The sequence below is a fragment of the Carassius auratus genome, chromosome 14, assembly GCF_003368295.1.
Source record: "Carassius auratus strain Wakin chromosome 14, ASM336829v1, whole genome shotgun sequence".
Classification (NCBI taxonomy): Eukaryota; Metazoa; Chordata; class Actinopteri; order Cypriniformes; family Cyprinidae; genus Carassius; species Carassius auratus.
Window position 1 is genome coordinate 28,601,838 of NC_039256.1, and position 22,496 is coordinate 28,624,333.

Consider the following 22,496-nt stretch of genomic DNA (forward strand, 5'->3'; position numbering starts at 1 on the left):
CCTCCTCCTCCCCCTTTCTCCCTCTCTTCTTTTCCCTACACTCCACCTTCCCTTTCATGACAACAACAGCCTTTTCAGTGAAGAAGAAAGTTTGCATTCACTCAAAAGATACCTGTCAAGACAGCGCTTTGCCCTGTATCTCCACCAGGATTGCACAAGAGCTCACTGGGTCTTTTCCATACACGGCAAGACTGTGCCTGAACAGCATACCCATTAGAAAGAACATTCTGCTTTGATACAAGGTCTCTGCACAAAGCACACTATTCCTCTTTGAGAGTAACTGGGTGTTATTAATATGAATGTGTAATTAATATGAGTAATACTAATTAACGACATTTATGGTTATTTCATGAAATTATGCATAATTTACCTGTTATTACTAAAGTAGATAAAACGAGTAACAAGAATGCTCTAAATTAAAGTGTTTTTAATAACAACATTTTGACTAAGAATGACCTAAAATGAACTACTAACTAAAATGAATAAATTGTGATAAATATAATAACACTGTAAAAAAGGTTGGGGTCAGTAAAAGTTTTTTTTTTTTTTTTTTTTTTTTTTTTTACAAATGAATATTTTTATTCGAGATATATTGAAATGACATTAAAGCAATTTATAATGTCAGATCAGTGACATGTTATTTCACATAAATGCTGTTCCTTTGAACTGTATTCAAAATACCCTGAAAAAAAAAAAAAGTAGCAAAATTGTTTTTGTCATTGATAATCATAAGAAATGTTCTTGATCAGCAAATCAACATATTAGAATGCTTTCTGAAGGATCATGTGACACTGAATAATGAAGTAATGGCTGGAATTATAATAATTAAAATATACGCAATATTAGTGTTATTTTATTTTACTGTATTATTTATCTGTATTATTACTGTATTTATGCTCAGTTTATGGGAGCCATAAGCAGAAGAGAAAAAGTAGCTTTTTTTTGTATGTTTGTTTGTTTTTTGACCGTAAAACGTTGTTAATAGACAAAGATGTATTTTGCATAAGTACTTTTAGAATGAACTAGCAAGATCCAGCCTTACTAAGAAAATAAGGTATTCACAATTTTCTAAGATCTCAGTAGTATTGATACAGCACTGTGAGTGAGCATGTGTGCGTGTCTTTGAACACTAGCAGTCTTTCTCACTTCTCTTCAGTAGCCTCTTGTGATAATATATGTCATCCCAGTACCCCATCATAATCCAATCTCAGACCAAGGCTAACCACAGTAAATCACATTTAGTGCAGAGCCTAGAATTTATTTGGGCCAAATCTAATTGCCCCTATATACCTAAAGAAGCGAGAGGCACAGGAAATGGAGCCATGGTGTAGTGGAGATAAGGAAAAGGAGGCCGCATCCCGGAGCATCCTTCACACGCTTTTCTTGCACCGATTAGATAAGTCCCAAACAATACCACGTCTGATATTTGTCATTCAGTTATTTATGACTGCCATATAACTCTGCAGCAACGGAAAACTTCTTTAAGTGGCAAATGGCAATGCACAACATGCTGCGAGTGACTTGAGGAAAGAGATGTGAAAGTGGGACAATGGACAGATGACTCGTGATCAGTTCTACTACAATCTCATTCACATTTTCACAGCAGAACTGGATCTGAATGCGAGCGTATAGTGGCCAGTTTTTTTTTTTTTTAATACAAGTTAACCAAAAAAATAAATAAATAAATAAATAAATAAATAATAATAATAATAATAATGGTAATGGGTGTTTTGTTTCCGGCAAAACCAATCAGAACAGACTTGTCCAGCTGACCAATCAGAACAGAGTTTACAGACCTTAAGCTCAGATCTACTTTGAATGAATCGTTTTGAAATAATTGAAAAATGATTCTAATATTAAACGTATATTCTGAAAAAATTACAATATTTTCTGACCTTAGATGCATATAAACCTGTTGTACAGGACTCTAACACAATATTAGGACACTTTAAAATGCCATATGACCTGCTCTTTAATATAAATGCACCCGTGTGTGTGTTTTATATTATTATTTAATATAAAGCATACACAATTTAAACTTTCTAAATAAATATTAATATACACTGAATAAACGAATGATAATATTAAGATAATTGATACAAAAATAAATCATATAAATTGCTACACATTAAAACGCTTTCAAAAAACTTTTTTTGTGGCTGTGCACACACATAAATTACAGTCTTGTTAAAGTCAGAGCAGGTGGTAAAGGTTGAGAGGTGCATACAACACATGATTTCAGCCCATTAGAGCAGTGACCCCCTACAGAGAGCATTGTGTGCAGGAGCAGACTGCGAGAAAACATGCCTGCAAGTCACTCATTAAGAGAGTAAAAACATATGTGATGATTTGATTAACATATGGGAATGGAGATGGACATTAACTTTCTGAAAAAAACTGAACTGAAAAACTCAGACTTTGAAAGAGCCTATGTAAGTGACATTATTTTGAAGTTTATAATATATATAAAGTTGTTTTCACTGATTTCACTGATTTATATATATCTGTGAAACCAATGAAAACAACTTAAAAATAAACATTTTGGTAAAAACAAGTCTAATTTTGTCGGTGTACATGCATAAAAACAAAACATTGTTTTTGTAAAATAAACAGGTACCGCTTTCTTCCACCTCAAGTTTCCTTTTCCTTGAGCGTGTTTGTGAGGAGAGCTTTGTTAATCTGTTAACATTTTTTTGCGTATTTATTCCTTTAATATAGGCTAAATTAATTAATTCTGTTCAGCAAGTGCGTGATGTGAATCCTCCTGTTCAGTTGTTTATGATGGTATTTACGCATGTAAAATGAAAACGCTGGAAAATAAATGTTTTTTTTTTAAATGAATCACTGAAGCTTATCCATTCTAATTTAATTTAATTGTAATGTAACAATATTGTCGGTTAAAACCGAAATAAACATCTTTAGTGGATAGGTTGATGTCCGGGATAACAATTGTCTGCTGTTATACACACATTTTCTTTCTCATCCATTTATGTGGCAAAACAGCTCAGAATACCACACAGATCATGTATTATATCTTTCTGATAATGCCTTTTTGGAATGGAAGCAGAAACATGCTGTATTAGAGCATGTCTCTTTAAATGCAAATGAGCTGCTGCTCCCCGCCCCCTTTTTTAGAACAGGGCTGCGCCATTACAGGTCGTACTGCAGGTACTGATTATCATGTTTATCGTGCTAACATCATATGTTTTAAACCACATAAGTTTAAACTTTTGATATACGTTTACGCACACCTCTGAAGCACACGGACAGAAACAGCGGTCACAGCATTTGAGTATTAAATTAAGTTTTCTTTCACACACAAGTTTAGGTTAAAAACACACGAGTTACGAAAACAGTTGTTTATGTCTGTGAAGGTAAACAGCTGGGAAAGAAATCGTATGTTTATATTAGATCTGTGTGGCAGCAACAATGTATAAATAAATCAAATCCTCTGCTCGGTCTCATCTGAGGCTGGGACTCTAAATACTGTGCTGTCCTCGTCTGTGCACAGAAAATTAAGTGATTCCAGAACAGATTTTTATTCCCTAATAATTAGCCACCAGCATAGGCTACAAAATATTTATTCATGCTATTTCATGTGCATAAATATGTGAATGGTAACTACGGGACCATCCTATTTGTAATTATTTTTCTCGATACTGGCGATTATCGTCTGTGACTGACTTTTATTATCGACATCGCAATACTTGCAAAACACTGTCAATATACAATAACATTTAGATACTAAAATCGCTAATTTGATTCATCTTTTTTTTTATGCGCACTGCAATGAAACAACTATTAATAAATAAAAATTATTATTAAAGGGGGGGTGAAATGCTCGTTTTCACTCAATATCCTGTTAATCTTGAGTACCTATAGAGTAGTACTGCATCCTTCATATTTCCAAAAAGTCTTTAGTTTTATTATATTCATAAGAGAAAGATAGTCTGTACCGATTTTTCCCGGAAAAACACGACCGACTGGAGGCGTGACGTGTGGGCGGAGCTAAAGAATCACGAGCGCGAGTAGGCTTTTGCTTTGATAGCGTTTGGAAGCTGTGACATTACCGTGAGGAAAAAAACAACCAAAACAAACCATGGCTAACAGTCAGATTCAGCGTATATTTATGATCCAGAATCAGATCCCAAGGCTGAAACTGAACGAGAGCAGCAGCAACGACTCGCTCCCAGCGGGGCTAGAACCCGGGTCTCCGATGGGAGGCGGACGCACTAACAAGAAGGCAGAGATATTTGAAGCAGTTTTACTCACCGCCTGCGGTTCCAACACACGATCGTGACCCTTTTTCTTTGGGATTGCATCATCCTTAAGAAATAAACGATATGCAAATCCGTCGTCAAACTGGGCCATGTTTGTAAAACAAGCATCTTCGAAATGCAGGGAACAAACACAAACACTTGCACAACTCCGTTGATGCTCTGTAAAAATAAACTCCATCCACTGGTCCCTTAATGCTGTTTTTTTTTGGTAATCTGTGCAGGGTTGTCTTGCCCTGGCAACCAAAAACACACTCCTTTTGTGACATTTCGCGACGCTCTTGCTCTGATCAGTGAATGCCTGTTGTGCTCTCAGTGCTCTGCTATACGGGAGCGCGCGCTCTTCCGGCAGACGTGCCCTCAGGACCCATATAAGGAAATTCCGCTCCATCTAACGTCACACAGAGCCATACTCGAAAAAAAACATTCCGAAACTTGTGACAAACCGGAAGGAGTATTTTTGGAACAGAAATACTCCTTCAAACGTACAACTTAATTTTTGAAACTTTGTCCATGTTTAGCATGGGAATCCAACTCTTTAACAGTGTAAAAAAAAAAACTATTATGCATGAAAAAGCATTTCACCCCCCCCCCCCTTTAAAATATCTTTGGTCTCAAGTATCCATCTTTTCTTATACTTTTTCTTTTTTTTCTATTTTACAACCAAAGATGCTTTTTTGTGTAGTTTTCCACAATTTTTTAAACAATTGCATGCTTTGGATAGCATTTAATGGCATACTGAAAATATTCTGCATAAAAGGTCCAGTTTTTCCTCAACAATTTGTGATTTAGCTTTTGCTATATACAGTCAATATAATGATAATATCCAGCAAATCCTGATGTGTTTATATAAGATACAATTCAACTGACTACCTGGTGTCCAAGGCCGACTGCTGTTAGCCAATAATATCATTATATATTATATATTGGTCTAATACCAGAAAATATTGTCATGTCATGCCTAAACACACTGAGCAGCAACACTTAAAGATATGTATAATAATGCTGACATTTAAAAACAAAGGCACAAAAGTTTGCATGAGAGTGTTTACCCTTTATAAAGCCATCTAAAAGGACATCTCAAAGGTTATAGATTACGTCTAAGCAATAGCTGCAGCACACACCAAGTGGTAAAGCATAGGCTAGTCATCTGACCAAGATGAAGAGAAACAAAGGGGCATGACATCAACAAACTCAGACATACGCAAACAGGGTAGGCGCACTCTTGTCTTCAGTTCCCTCCATCCCAGCTCTTTGATCCAAGGGGGCGATAGTTACGCTAGCATAAAAAGGTCAGCGGGGTGGCACTTTGCCTGCATGAGGCAACTGCCCTCCTCCCTGACACCCTTTCCTTTCTATCTATCGCTCTCAAAGTCACATGTCTCCGTCAAAGCTGCGTCATTCACATTCAACACATTCTTCTGGCCTTGGCAGCCTCTCTTCACATGACTAGAGCACTGCTTAGGTCTGTACAAACAATCCCCTCTTTTTAGTACCCAACTCTCTGTGCTCAGCTCAGCAGGGCCCAAAACAGACAGCGACCTCCACGACTCAGGTGTCAGGAAGAAAACCCACATAATACTTTCTTCGTTTTTCAGCTTGCGTGGGTGCTTCTACTACACCAAAGCCAAACATAACAGCTAGAAAAACCTGTAAATATGCTTTCACTACTTCTGAACAAAGCCATGGAAATTCATTTCCAACACTTTCCTTTACTGTTATGCATAAAACACAGCAACTGCAATCACAGAGTGCAACTTCTCACAGACAAAGGTTTTTTGTAGAGCTGTGCATAATACATTTCCATGTATTGATTTCCTTGATTTTTCTAGGTTTATTTTACATTTCCCTGATATTTCCATGACCGTGACAACCTAAACTAAAGAATGTTTTTCTAGCTATTTTTCTACTAAAGTTGCGTTGTAACAGAACTAGCAACAAATATGTTCTTCTGTATTTTGATGTTTATCCAAATGAAATGAAAAACTTTGTTCGATCAATTGGTTGTTGATTGAAAGATGTGAACGCACGTTTGCAGATTGTAAGGAAGGGTGAAGAACTATTTTTTGGAAACATCAAGCATACATTACAGAGAAGGTATTCAATTTTAATTAAAAAATAAGTAAATAAATCAGTAAAATAAATACACAAACAAACCACCATGGATGTAGAGCTGCAACTAACAATTATTTTTTCTGTCGACTAATCTAACGATTATTTTTCGATTAGTCGACTACTCCACCGATTAATTTTATTAAAATAAATTTTTATTAATTATTATGATAGTTAACAATAGCATTTATAATTAATCCACAGTAGCCACAAATTTACAGTTGTCTGAGACGTCATGAAATGTTCTTTAGCATCACAAACCATAAAATGTAGTCAGGGTTCTGCAATGGTTTATTTTCATAATAGGTAAACAGAGGTCACAAGTTAACACGGTCACATTTCTTTGATTAAACAGCGGAGAGTCTTGTCTTGAATCCAGAGATCTGGAGGTAGTTCGGTGTCCGTAACTTACTTTATTTTTTATGTTCTCGTTATCCTACTTCCTTCAGCCGCTACGGGTGATCATACCAATAACTTTTAATCTTTACAAGAATATCAGAATCATGCAATGAGCAAGTTGCAGCACTACATGGATGAATCAATCATAATAAGATAAAACGCCTAACTAAAAGTTAAATTGCATGATTTAGGTGCAGCTAGATTCATCAAACATTTAGAAGCAGGTTTTCCGAACACTCTCTAATGGTTTCCATTGGTTGTTCCAAAACGCCAATGTTTTCATAATCTCACAAAACATCACAGCGTCGACATACTTTAAGCAAATCATCCTACAAAAACACTCACTTTACCAGTACTTCCATTCAGCTGAGATAGGAGAAAGTAAAAAAGAAAAGAAAAAAGTTTCAAACATGCAGCACATTCCAATTTCAATTTAGTGGAAAATATGTAAATGGTGGTCATCAAACAGAGAATATAATAACCCAGTGAATGGTTCAGGTTCCAAAGTCAAGCCTACAAACACACTGCGGTTAAAACACCTGCAGGCTGCAAACACCTGCTTATATAGAGAGCACAACAGAACTCCAGAGCCACTCGTCTGCACTGTAAGCAAGGTGTCTTTCTCCAAGATCTGTCAGCACAACATAACGTGCAATGAGGAAATGAAAGGAGCCCGTACTGACCTTGAGAATCGAGCAGATTTACTGGAGTGAAACTTAATCCAAAGTTCTTGAAAAAAAAAAGGGTAATGAACTAATAATCAGAGCAAGTCATTAATCAAATGTAGACTGGAAACAAGACATCCCGTATCAGCACTTCTGGAGTGGAAGGAGGTGTCCACACCACTGCATTCACATCAAAAACAAGCCTGTGAACTGCATGGTCTATATTAGAGGTCTTTTGCTTCTCACAGCTATACACATGAAGAGTATATCTGGCACTATGCCAGGCTGGAGATATCAAACCACACTGAACAGCCTTTCTAATGCAATCAGGAGAGAAAGCACTCTCACAGACTGTCGCTGAGAGCTCTCTTCCCTTCACACACTCACTCGCAGTGAGGGGGAAGGGTAGTCCTATGTGAGCCAGACCCCAACAGACTCACAGTAACCTGAGAAATTACACCGTGTGGCGGCGGCATTTAACAGCTTGTCTCCAGCTTGACCCCTCCTACACACTAGTGGCCCACTGTCACCTGAGTAGGGACAGGGAGAAACTGGGGTTACAGCCTAACCAAAACCCAGAAGCCCATCATCATCCACCTCTTAATGGGTTAGTCTTAGATCTTCTACTCACCCTCGAAGCATCCTAGGTGTATGTGACTTTCTTTGTTCAGAATAATCCAGTCGGGGTTATATTAAATACTGTCCTTGCTCTTCCAAGCCTTTCAGTAGGGGTAAGCAGGTGTTTGTTGTCAACAGTTTAGAAGACGTGAAAAAGTGCGTGCATCTGTAATAAAACGTCCCTGTTTGTGAATAGATAAGATCCCTAAAGTTGCAAAAGCTAAAGTCTTAGAACCAAACAGATACTCTTCATAAAAGTAAAGACTCGTCCATCCATGCCCTCCTAAAACAGTTAATTTAAACACGCCCCCACATGTCTATGTCACTATAGCCCCTTTCACACTGCACATTGGACCCGGAAAACTGCCGGGTCGCTTTCTTTGTTGATTGATTTCGGGATCGATCCAGAGTTGGGGACCTAGTAACATTGTCAGGTTCAGTCCTGGAACGAGCTCTGTGTGAACAAAAGCCAGAACTAATGCCGTAAAGGGTGTGTTGTAGTGATGACGCACGTTATCCCGCGACTCTTTTACCAGGTGTTTTTCTGCACTGATGCGAAGACCATATGCCAGCTTAAGTGAAAGTTAACGTGCCTAGCGTTTTCGACTCGTACATTACACGTCATACCAAGTGTTCTTACCAGTACTTTTTAACTAGATATTGTCATATGAACAAGCAGTCAGTAATGATAATGATTCAAGTTTAACAACTTTAATTACATAAAGTATGCAAGGTCAGAAAAATCTGACTGTACAAATACAGTACACATATAATACGCTAAAGATAAGATAACATTTACATAAAGAATAAAAGATAAAACCAAAGTATACTTCGTGCATGTTTGTTTTTGAGAACAGCAGGTAAAGACAATGTAACATAAACATGCTTTTCTCACAAATATTTTACAGCTTCCACAGAATTAAAGCTGCGGTAGGGAACTTTTGACGCTCTAGCGATTAATAAACATAACTGCTTGCGTCTTGCGGAAGAACATTGTAGCCGGAGCTAATTCTCTCTGTTTCTGTCTATGAAGAATCACAAAGGTACTGGGTTACTCCGCCGCGGTATCCCCGAAGCAATCTAAAATAGTCCGAATATAAACACTTATTATAGGTGTACCCTAGTGATTCAGGACAAGCTAACACGGTTTGGAAAATGGATTCATGTGTACTCGCTTATTATGTTCATTTTTCTACATTTTGAACACAAACAAAGTTACGGACCGCAGCTCTGATTGGTTGTTTTTTACTGGGAGCGGATGACTTTCTGCAAATGGCAATAGGACCACTGGGAGGAGCCAGAGGAGCTTGATTTCTACTGTCAGGACATAATGACAGGTTTAACAAATATGTAAAAAATATATTTTTACAAAAGTTCCCTACTGCAGCTTTAACTCAAATTGAGTAAAATATAATTCCTCTTGCCATAGCATTATTGATGCAGTGGTGGAGGAGTGCCACCAGAGAATAGTAAAGAAGGAATCACTGCCATAAACCTTTAGCCTGCCACACACTCTCAGGTTACTGTTTGTGCCTTCTAATGCCTAGATTTTATTAGTGCATTAATGAAGATTGTTTTTGCGTGCTTGCACAGAGATCGTGGTTTGTGAGGCTACTTAGCACAACATATCATATAGTGCACAAGAAGAGTATCTCATGTAGACTTTTTAGTTATGCCCAAAAACATTCATTTTATTTTGGAGCAGCACAATAAACTAATCCAGGCAGCATATCTGAAAGCCTCTGTAAATGCTCTGAAGTAATGTTCATTAGGCACAAGTGTTTTCTATTACAGTAAATTTGGATTATGTCGTCAGTCATTCTGGAGCATCACTGCAATAGCCAAAACTGATACTTCAATCCCATACGGCTCTGGTCCTGCAGCCTACTCATTTCGCTCTCTCTCCAACACCTCCTCTTAATGTGCTCAGGCCCATAACTAGGCTTTATTCCAAATAAAGAAAAGAGAAATAGAAACAGAGTTCTCTACAGCCATCTGGGAACCATCAGCAGTGGCAGCACAGCAGCACAGGAAATGGTCTCCATGCTGCTGTCAGGCACCCCAGCCTGCAACAGAACGACACGTCAGGAGCAGCTGAGGAGAGAACAGGAGAAAGAGCGCAAGGGGGCAGATGAGGAGCTTCAACAATTTCTTGACAAGGTCATTATTTTGTTTGGTTTTTGCACACAAAAAGTATTTTCGTAGCTTCATAAAATTACGGTTGAACCACTGATGTCACAAGGACTATTTTAACGATGTCCTAACTATGTTTCTAGGCCTTGAACATGGTAGTTCCCTTGCTGTCTATGCAGGGTCAGAAAGCTCCCAGATTTCATCAAAAATATCTTAGTCCATGTTCCGAAGACAAATTAATGTCTTATTGGTTTGGAACGACATGAGAGAGTAATTAATGACAAAATTGTCCTTTTTGGGTGAACTGTCCCTTTAAGGGAGACCGAATACAATCGACATGGCTTTTAATCAGGGCCAAGACCCAAGACTGCGACCAATTCAGTCAAATAACTCTACAGCTTCATGCAAGATCTTGTGAAAAAACTGAATGAATTAAAAAAAAATATATACAGAAAAACAAACTATGTTATACGGTAAACAGAGAACAAAAACAACTGAGAAAATGAAAGTGAGAGACTTCCATTTCCTTCTTATCTAATCTCTGCATGGAAAAGAACAAGACTGAACAAATATCCCCTGCAAATAAAAGCTCCCATCTGTTTACAAACTGCCTTTTCCTGTAAGCCTCTCATTGCTGTACATACTTTCACAGTTCAGCACTTTGGCCGGAGACTAATCCGGGATCAGCTGACCAAACAACACTAGTCTAGATATGTAGACGATGACACATTAAAAAACAAAAGCTAATCAAACGTGTTGTGAATCAGATGTCGAAGGCATCGATAGCAAAGGGCCACGGAGCACTGCAGCCGGTTATGATTAGCTAAACTCGTCATGCTCAATGACCGAGTACTTCAAACAAACATTACAGATAAAGCCCGAAGTGTGTGACTTCAGTGGGAATCTAGATGCAGACAAAATTACTGTGAAATAAAACCACTTCTTGAGAAACTGAGCAAGACAGAAAGGTGGTAGCAGGAAAAATAATTTAATTAATTTTATGATCCTGAGCTACAAGACTGGGGCTCTTAAACACATTAGTCATGGCACAACAACAAAGGATTTTTTTTCAGCTGTTCCAGTCAGGCCAGTAGTTCAGGGTTTTTTTGTGTGTTTTTTTTAACACTGCACTGCTAATATTTACACTTACCCTATTTAATATAATAACATTTTATTTTTAGAAATGTGTTTTTATTATTCCATGCCATTATTCCAGTCTTCAGTGTCACATGATCCTTCAGAAATCAGTCTAATATGCTCATATGCTTTTAATATGCTCAAGAACCATTTCCTATTATCTGCATTTTTCCAAAATAGTTTCCCACAAATAAGGAATGTAAATAGCCTGTATATGAAATGCTGTGCTCTGGATCAAACGGATGGAGCCCTGGTGAATAATAAAAACTCTTTAGCTTCCCAGCAAAAATAGAAAGGTCATAGTGTAAAGGGAGGGACTAATGTATGGGGTGTGTGTGTGTGTGTGTGTGTGTGTGTGTTTTAAAGGGACAGGCCCCCTTCCCTTACTCCCAGACAGAGGCTGCCTTTGGAGGCCCTCTAGAGAGCAGACTGTGTGAATAAGTTTAGACAACTGAGGCCTGTTCCCTCACCACTGGAATCCTAAAACACACACCATCCTGCCAATAAAATCAAATCAACCGAGCAACAAATGCTTACCCAATGCTAATGTAATGCTCTCATGAGAATCTGCATACACCTAAGGCACTAGAGCTGGCCTGAGCAAACCGCACAAATATCGCCATGAATGCAGCTACATGATCATATGTATCCCAAAATGTCAGGATCATACCAGCGGTTTCCCACTTTTATGAATCTTTTTTAATTATTATTATTACTCCAACATATTATTAGTTACTCCACATTCTATCCTCTCTAAAAACCATTCAGACAATAATCACAGTCATAGATGCGTTCGCTTTTTAAATGCCAAGGCATTAAAATGACTGAAAATGCACTCCACTAAACCAATGTTTACCTTAGCCTTTATTTCTTCTTTTCTAAACGGTTTATTACCGGAGTGTAGAAGAAGCACAACTGATGCAGATAAGATATTGTGACAGCTATTGATGGAATTGGCCAGTGTTTTTTTTAACAATACTGAGCCATTATATAATCTTGATTCTGATAACTCTTTCTGATAAAATTAAATCCAGATCAGAAAAATATAGGTGTACTTGTATACTAGGGGTTTCAGTAACAAAATGCCTCAGCTGAAAGAGGAAGCCACAAATGATCTTTTTAGCCTACAATGTCAACAATATCAACTTTAACAGCTGAAAACAGAATCTTTGACAGAGAAAATCAGTGCGAGTGTGGGAAAAGATCCAATTAAAATTGGTTGTAATATAACAAAATGACTGATTTATTTACGTAAAAGTGCATAAAATAATTTTTTTAAAGTTAATAAAAGTACCTGACTAAACAAATAACTGGACAAGAATAAAGGTGCCCCATTTTTTTTGTTTTACTGTGAAAGGCCAAAAATCGAACTTGATCAAGGGCCATTGCAGTTGCTGTGTGACGTGCGTTCCCAAAAAAAAACCTGGACGCGCTCCGAGAGAAGGCCGTTAAAATCAATTTCCTATTTTCGTTTTCGAAACTTGTGTTTGTTTGTCCAATCGATTCGTGCAATAGATTTTCGAACATAAAGTGACAGTCGACACGGTCACGGTTAGACTAGACGGGAGAAGGGATGGGAAAAGATCTGAGCACAGTTTTTCCAGAACTTTGTGCTAAGTTAAAGCAGTGTCGAGCTGTTTTAATGCATTTTTTCTATGTATTATAGTGCGCGAACCCGTATGACTTTGAACGGTGACCGCAAACATTATGTTTACTGCAGCCACAGCCATCATTACCAAGCACAAACCGTTGACTCTGACAGTGAATGAGAGTAGACGAAGCGAACACACAGGCCATAGTGTGACATCCATTAACCAGTAGTGTAAACACAGATGACGTCACAGGTTTTTATTTAAAGGGGGGGTGAAATGCTATTTCATGCATACTGAGTTTTTTACACTGTTAAAGAGTTGGATTCCCATGCTAAACATGGACAAAGTTTCAAAAATTAAGTTGTACGTTTGAAGGAGTATTTTTGTTCCAAAAATACTCCTTCCGGTTTGTCACAAGTTTCGTAAAGTTTTTTTTCGAGTATGGCTCTGTGTGACGTTAGATGGAGCGGAATTTCCTTATATGGGTCCTAAGGTCACTTCTGCCGTAAGAGCGCGCGCTCCCGTATAGCAGAGCACTGAGAGCACAAGAGGCATTCACTGATCAGAGCAAGAGCGTCGCGAAATGTCACAAAAGAAGTGTATTTTTGGTTGCCAGGGCAAGACAACCCTGCACAGATTACCAAAAAAAAAAAAAACATCAAGGGACCAGTGGACGGAGTTTATTTTTAAAGAGCATCGACGGAGTCCCTGCATTTCAAAGATGCAGAAGTCCCAGTTTGATGCCGGATTTGCATATCGTTTATTTCTTAAGGATAATGCAGTCCAAACGAAAAAGGGTCACGATCGTGTGTTGGAACCGCAGGCGGTGAGTAAAACTGCTTCAAATATCTTTGTGTTGTTAACTTAGCTATCGGTGAGTAAGCACATCAAGTAAACCTTGTACACCTTTAAAGAAAAAAAAAGACGACAAAGTGGAACTTAGTCATTTTCCAAAACCGCTAAGTGTAACGGAGGCCAGCGAGTAGTGCTGTGCAGGTAAAACCTCCCCGATCTCAAGAGACGCACTAGCAACAGACACTAGTGGCTGTAGCCATTTAGCCTCCTTGTTAGAGGAGACCCGGGTTCGGGCCCCGCTCGGAGCGAGTGCGAAGAGCATCAGAAAGGACCCGGGAGAGAGGGGTTACATAAGCACATATATACAGTTTCAATACATACCACATAGAGACGCTGTTGTAGTCGTTGCTGCTGCTGCTCTCGTTCAGTTTCAGCCTCGGGATAAATAAATGGCTGAATCTGACTGTTAGCCATGGTTTGTTTTGGATGATGTTTTTTTTGTTCCTCACGGTAATGTCACAACTTCCAAACGCTCTCAACACAAAAGCCTACTCGCGTTCGTGATTCTTTAGCTCCGCCCACACGTCACGCTTCTAGCGGCTCGTGTTTTTCCGGAAAAAATCGGCACAGACTATTTTTCGCTTATAAATATAATAAAACTGAAGAATTTTTGGAGATATGAAGGATGCAGTACTACTCTATAGGTACCCCCCCCCACCTTTAAAATAAATAACTTAAACTTAATTTGTATGTAGACCTAGATAATTTATATATTTACAATACTTACAAAAATATAATTAACATTATTTTATTGCTTTTGTATTAGTTGTTTTGTCGGGTTACGGCAAACAAGAATATTTTTAAGGATGGGCTTAGTAACATGCAATTATATAGGAGGTGTTAAATTTTATCTTTAGCTCCTATGCAATATAGTCCATAGATTTAGCAAAATGCTCCTCTTAATAGTTATTTTTTTTTATAGCTAACTAATGAGCTTATGGACACTGACTGGTTATTCTGAAGTAAATGCATTGTTATGTGACATTGTTTACAAGCTTTACACGTTTTCCACACTGAATTAGAGGTTACATGAGACATTTCAGTAAATTGTACTGTATCTTATAATAAACCTTTTAGTGTCCATTCATGTTTAATTCGTATTAATAAAGAGAAAGATATGATGGTTTCACCTGCTGCTTGAATTGAGACGCTAAAGCAATTGCTAAAGCAATCGCAAGTGCGTAACAAATAATATGAAGTTCACGCATTAACCGAACACAGCATATAGACTCATAAAATAAGAATCCATTTCAGCAGTGATTATAAATGAGAATGGAGAAACGCTGGCATTCGACAGAAATGAGTGAGGACTGCATGCTTTTCCTCTAAAACTCTTGACGTGAATCGTCTAAGTTTACTACATCAACAACAAAACAAGCAGTAACAAAGGCAATACATGCCATTTTTTTAATTATAACATGTAAATTATATATTGACCAGTGGCACCTGGACCAGGCTAACACTGACCAGTCAGTCCAGACACTGTGTGTGGTGGGACTCTCACAGAAAAATACAAACAGACTAGTTTGTATTCAGTGTGTATTTGCATTTTTCTCCAAGCCAAACTAAACATACAACAGTCACCCTCTTGGTCAGGCACAATAATAAAGAATATTTGCTTGCTGTGATGCTATTTAATGCAACGTCAAATGAAATGACCAAAATCGAATTCATCTTTCATGTGACAAGGCAGAAAAGCTTCTTTTACTAAACATACCATCATTATTTTGTCAAATTATATGTAACATCATTATGGATTTCTATGATCTATTCTCTATGTATGCACATTATAATAATGTCAAAGAAACAACAGCATCTCTGTTTTGCAAGCCATTCGAAAACAAAAGCTAATTCCAGATTAGCATTTTCAGTTTTGGTTTTCAGCCCAGTTTGGCCAGAACTTTCAGTTTCAGCCGAGAATTTACATTTCGGTCCATACCTATTGAAAAGCTATATCGGGTAGGAGTGAAGCACATTAATATTGCAAAAGGTCTTTTCTTATTTGTTAGAGTTAATAATTGATAGCAGAGGCAATCCAGTATCAGGGCCCCTCTCAGCCCTAACAGAACTACTCTGGACACAAATGACCAGTCAGGGTGGGAAAGAGGGGGAAGGGAAGAAAGAGAGTGAGAGAGAAAACAAATGAGCCAAAATGTCTGCACCAGCACCTAGCTAAGCCGATAACCCCAGCCACAAACACTGTTTGTTTCTGTTCTCTATGCATGTTTGTTTCAGCAAAAAGTTGTGCGATTATGTTTCCCCCACCTAAGCAGATTTGATAAATCCTGACTAAAATAAATAATTCAACCACTAAGTAAAGAACTACTCTTTTGTTTTTCTGTGCACCCCACTGAATTCAGACCAGCAAGTTTTTAAAATGCAACTGCACACGTGTAAGTAGTGAGCAAGGGCACCAATGCATAGCATGGCATATGGCTCGCTAGCTAACCGTGCTTTGTAAATGCTTAGAGCTTGCGGAGTTGCATTAAAACAGAAGGGTGGAGTGTGTTCTTGATTAGATCGGTTGAGCTGCACAAGTCTCCAGATTCCTGCATTTTTCCCCTCTGGCTCTCTTTCCCTGTTTTGCGCCAACCTCTCAATCTTCCTTGACGCTTATTGCACTGTGGAAAGCCGCTATGTAATACCAACCATAAACAATAATTTCACAATCTCAGAAAAAGGCTACTGCAAAGCAGGAGTTGAAAAAGCAACACTAAACACTGAGGTGCACGTTATTGTCAGTGGGACATATTGTAGTCGATACCACTGTCATACTAGAACGCTTCTTGAAAGAGGTCATGTGTGGGCATTTCCTATTGAAACAAGAAGTTTGGGCAGGACATAGACTAGCTTCTCTTTTTTTAGGGATGCACAATATATATTGTATATATTAACATTGGTTAATAGAGGATTACCCTACTGGATATTTAATTTAAAGGGATATCTATGCATAGTTAAAGATCCAATATATTTGTTGTGTTTATATTAAGTTTTATGTTTGATGAAAACTTTAGCAAATCTTGTGAAGGAAATCCATTTTTCATAAGGTATATTATAATGTTGTAATGCCTAGATTCACCTGTAGCATTTAAATGACTGGTTTTAGTTTCAGCACTTTATTTTTAATTTATGCAAAATTAATTGTAATATTATATCGCTTATCAGTCATAACATGGAAATCAACTGGCTTATAGGTATTGGCCAGAATGTTATTATTGCATCTCTACGTTTTTATTTAGCCAATAGGTTACATGAACAATGAAGGGGGAGTGGCATTCTGATTTTGAAGAACATTTGATTGGTTTAAATTCGATTAAATATGCATTGCCGTTAAACGTGAATCGTGTTAATATTTTGGGATACACTCAAAAACAGTTTACACAGAAATGGACCATAAACAATACATATAAATATACAAGCAAATACAATCCAGTAAGAAATCACATGAGATGGTCTCAATAGCAGAAGTGAGCATTAACACTCCAGTCTTCAATGTGTGCTGCCTAACCGTACGTGTGTTACCAACTTCATTTGGCTCTTTCACGATAAGTCTCTCCAAGCATTATGTGGAGGGTGTGAAAGAAGAAGTTTACAAAGAAGAGAGGATGAGGCCAAAATGGAAAATGCTAAGACACTAAAAAAAAGAGCCGACAGGACATTTCTAACTGACGTAATAGTCCAGTTTGAGGAATATGACATGGCTATTGTGGGGAGTAATAACTCATGATCTTCTGATGCCACCAGTCACATGTATCAGAAAAAATACAAGTTATAGTCAGTTAGCCCCTTTTATTATACTACTGCAATACTAGTTAGTTAACTGTCTGAGAAGACCCTAGCAAAGAACAGTGCTCTTTGAGCCATCGAGAATATTCCCTGCAAACATTTAAGTCAAATGATCTGCTCTGCTCTTGGAACTGCTGCCAAAAAAAACATCAGACTTTTGACCCTATGCTGTTTAAAGCTTTACAGCACAAGAGGATTCAGAGAACATGCAATGACTTTTTTCAGAAAAATCAGCTGTTCTACGTTTTTTCTAGTCCCTACAATTTAGATTTGTATGATTTAGAGTATAAAATGCAAAAAAAGTATCGTGAGAAGCTAGACACCACCTCCGATCTTTCATATAATGAAACAAAACAAAGTGCTATTGTCTCATTTCCACTGTTATGATTTCATAACATGTTCAAAGCATTCAAATTTCCAGCTGGTTCAAATGTAAATGATGCTATCTTTTTAATTATAAAAAAAAAAAAAAAGTTCATCCTGTTTGGAAGCTGCAGGTCTTTTTGAATTCCACTAATGAGTAGGATATAAGTTACCTAAAGAGTATCTTCAAAGACTCAAGAAGAGATTGATTTAATATAGACACAAGAGGGCACAGAATGAGGGTTAATAATCAATGGATTTTGAATGACAAATACTACTTTGCAAACATTTGGGGTCAGCAAGATCTATTTCATGTTTTTAAAATAGTATTTTATGCTTGCCAAGGCTGCATTTATTTGATAAAAATACAATTATAAGATTAATATTGTGAAATAATATTACAATATAAAAAAACTGATTTCTATTGTGATATTATAAACTGTAATTTATTTCTGTAATGGAAAGCTGAATTCTCAGTAGTGTCACATGATCATTCTAATATGCTGATTTGGTGCCCGAGAAACATTTCTTTCTCAATTTCTCAAAAAAAAAATTAAAAAAAAAACCCTACCATCCTCAAACATTTTTGACATTACAGTACATTTTTGTAGGATGTCTGCGAATAACATGAAGTTATTCGACTATGAAGTTTCTCAGTGCAGAGTGCAGACCCAGCATAAGAAATCGAAAAATGGATTCTAAATTTAGAGATCATGTTTATCCATGTATAGCTGGTCAGAAACGGATATAAAATCTCTAATAGGCCTGTACACCTGGCATGGGGCTCCTTTTGAGGAGTATAGCAGCCACTTGGCTCCAATAAAAGCAGTCTGGTCCTAATCAGCCACATGTGATACATTGAGACCACTCCATCTTCATGCACCAGAAAACAGGCTGAGAATGAAGACCAATATCGAGGAACGGCACTTTAAAACTATAGTGAACCTAGAATGTACTGCAACAAGAAAGGAGAAATAAATGGAATTAAAGTTTCTTATCTCACTCTAAAAACCAACTAAACAACTAAAAAGGCTTTGGTCCACAATCCCTTTTCTTAAATAGGTCTCAAACAAAATGAAATCTACCAATTACTTGAGAACATTCTTTGTTACAGCACAGCACTTGTTCTTGCTTGGATTTAATCTAATTGTTCTTGCTGTGTGGATGAGCTCAGAAATCATTTGAATTAAGACTTGGAGCCATGAAATATTGTTCATCACGTTCAACAGACTACCGTTTACCCTGGAAGCTCAAAGCATGTGAAATCACTCCCCATCTCTCAAGCATACGCATTAGCTACAAGACCAAATGCAACAGTTGTCAATCAAACGTTCTTTCTACACAATGGCAAATATACCAAAAATCCCACTTTTGCAAAATACCTGGCTGTTTGAGTCTAAACCATGATGCTGATTGTACAAGGAGATAAAACATGAATTCAAAACAATAGCAATGTTTCGAGCAGAGCTCCACCAGATTAAAGGAATCCAATAAAAAAAAGCATCACACATGAGCCTGAAGGCGATTTCTAACATGTTTGGTTGGGGCTCGATAGCAGGCAGAGCTATAAGTGAGTGATTTCATTACAGATTATTGGTGTATATTACCACTAAGAGGAAGGGAAGACCCCATGGTACACACAGAGTGTGTGAATGACTAAATGCATTGAGTCATCCAGTGCAGAGAGAACGGAGAGGTGAGTGTTCAGTTGTCTTGACAACTAAAGTAGCAGCAAACAAAGGCATTTTATATTCTTGTATTTGGTGAAAAATTCTAAAAACCTTGAAATCCTTGAAAATGTAAAGTGACTATATATTTAATACAAAACTAAAGATTATTTTTTAATGCACAGATCAAGAAGCCAGCTGTCAATGATTAGCAGTGCAATTGGTACAATTAAACTCAATCTAAATTGAATCTATGAACACACTTGCTTGAACCAGACTTTCAAAAGTGGCCAATTAGATTTCAAAAGAGCCATAGCTACTGCAAAGAAATTGTGCACACACAATATTGTCACAGTCTCTTGCATTAAAGAATGTTGCTAACAACTTCTGCATGAGAAAACAGAACATAAAGATGTTTAGATTGAGATGTATGATCGTGGTGTTTGCAGGTCAAGCCACATTCCATTAAAACAGTAAGCATCATTAAGGTTTATGCATAACTGGCTCTTATCGTTCCCAACTGTACTAGACACTTTGGGACAGATTCCTATAGTTAGAGATGCATAAAGTTTGTTCCGTTTTTTCACATCTCATCCACTATACTACCGAAAACGGGACGCCTACATTTACTTCACTATATTACAATGAAATCTAGTCCAATCTTGGAAAGGCCTAAGACTCCCAAATATATATTTTACCAATGTTTTTTTTATTTAAAATGATGTAGGAAATGTAATGGATTAATTTATGACAAGAGTGCACCCTCAAAAATCTACATTATAACAGGAGTTTTGACCAAAATAATTCTACATTGCCTTTTTCTCTATCACATTTTAGAAATCATCAGGAATTATATATCAACTGAAACTTAAAATCTCAATATTCATCCTTTAAAAACATTTTCAAATCAGACATTGCATTAGCATGTAAATGGTAATTCAATATCATATTACAAAATGTTTTCAGTCATGAATTATAAAAATTTTGATTTGTATCATGCACATTAAAGTCTATCTTCAAAAACGTGAGTGACAGTTAAGGGGTTTTAACTAATGACTCGTACCTAGGTCAATTATGTCATGTGATGTCAACATGGCGCCGCCCATGAGGGAGCGACCCACTCCATGTAGAAAAAAAACACAGCCTTTTCTAGAAAAACCGGCATCAGAGTCCCAAAGTGTACATTATTCATGGTTATTTCTCAACAGCAACAAAAACGCTCTTAGTTTCCGTGTAAATGCTTAAAAAAAGTTATTTCCTAACACCGGTAGGTGTGTCTAGGGGAACAGATCAAAAAAGGATTTTGCACATGCGAATTTCACAACAATCTCAGTGCTTTGAACAGACACAAAGCGTCCAAACACACGCTCTGTCGCATATTTTTGAGGAACGGATCCCGTTTTCAAACTATTCTTGAATCGTCAGCATTTCAGAAACGAGAAAGCCTGAACAGAAAGCTCGCGAGCAGTGATTGACCCGCGGTTGTTGAAAAGCGCACTATTAATTTGCATGAACCTCGCTCCAACAGTCCTGCGGTTACAACACTGTAAGGCTATTTGAATAAGTTTAAAACGTTACTTACATAACGCCGTAACTTTTTTTCAGGTGGAGACTTTCTGAGCCACCCCGTGTACACCACATCTCCTCCGCTCATTTTCTTCTAACCTTCCAGGAAAATACGCGCTTTAGGTTTCGTGTTTCAACCTGCAACATATGAAACCAAAGTCCCAAAACATTAGGTGGAAGTTGCGCCCAAGTGTTTTGAGTGCGTGTATTGAAACAACAGGAATACCGTCACTCCTGGTTTCCAGCAGCACGTCCACACGGGAAGAGCTTCCCGACAGCGACGCGGGTACAAACTCTCCTGAATCAAGTCCTCTCCTCTGATAGATCAAACACAATATGTCTAAACACAGCAATATCCGTCTGTAGTTGAGCCTCCTTTTAGTTTACATACTTTGTCAGAGTAAATCATCCGCTGTTTTCGTTTGTTTTCCCCAAAGCTGAAATGCAACGAGGCAGCGAGTAATACTCGCCAAGCTCGGCGTAGTGAAAGCTTTGCTTTATTGCCTTATTTCAAAGTAAACCAAAACAGTTTCCTTGAAAATATATAATTTCTTTCCAAAACATTGTGGTCGCATTGGCACTGAAGTGCTTTTTGGACTAGAAATCCGTCCCTGTCGTCGACCTTCCCTCCAGTTTCACTCCCCGCGGCTCCTTGCTGATTGACAAGCAGAGACGTCGAGACTTTCCCTAAACTCAGCCTCCTCTGGCCCGCGGAGGCAGGGAGAAGTCGGTCAAGACAGAGCATTACATCATGGGAAATGTAGTCTTGGAGTATTCCTCCGTAAGAGGAGGAAATAATCGGTGTTAAACAAATCTCTTACCCAATGAAGTCCCAAATGAAATAGCTTGAGTTCGGATTAAGAATGTTAAAATAAATTAGTAATAGTTTGTATGTTGTTGTTTTTGAAGTCAGATTTTTTTTAATGATTCGACTGAACCGGTTCGCAAACCAGCTTTTTGTAAAAAAAAAAAAATTATAAAATAATTTGTTTGTAAAATAACAATAAAAATCATAGTCGATCAGTGTATATATATATATTATTTGGCAAGCCTTTGTATGTTTGTAGTGTTTAATAAGATTGAAAATTATATTTAGACACTTTTTTTTTAGTTTTGTGTGTGTGTGTGTGTGTGTGTTTATATTTGTATGAGCTGAATCATGCTGCAATAAACATGACCTGAACATTCCAATAAACACTGCAATTAATAAGCCCATTCGAAAAAGTAATAAACAGCAACGTGTGTCTACATTTGGCTTTTTTAAACATCTAGGGTATGTAATATTCGACACACGATGACGTAATTATGTCAGCACGTAAAAGAATC

At 37.5% G+C, this 22,496-nt stretch overlaps 1 protein-coding gene across 6 annotated transcripts in view; it reads right to left on the minus strand.

The window, feature by feature from the left end:
• LOC113114235 (GRB2-associated-binding protein 1-like) overlaps window positions 1-21,887 on the minus strand; it is a 67,972-nt gene extending 46,085 nt beyond the window's left edge. For 3 of the 6 annotated variants that reach the window (XM_026281083.1, XM_026281082.1, XM_026281081.1), the window contains exons 1-2: window positions 21,397-21,885; window positions 21,187-21,308 (exon numbers count right to left, since the gene is read on the minus strand). In XM_026281083.1, the coding sequence (XP_026136868.1) occupies window positions 21,187-21,258 (72 nt within the window). In that variant the 5' untranslated portion in view covers window positions 21,259-21,308; window positions 21,397-21,885. Of the gene's footprint in view, window positions 1-7,471; window positions 7,876-21,186; window positions 21,309-21,396 lie in introns of those variants that run through there. The other 3 variants (XM_026281084.1, XM_026281089.1, XM_026281087.1) reach the window with 3 other exon arrangements.
• Window positions 21,888-22,496: the final 609 nt, after the last annotated feature.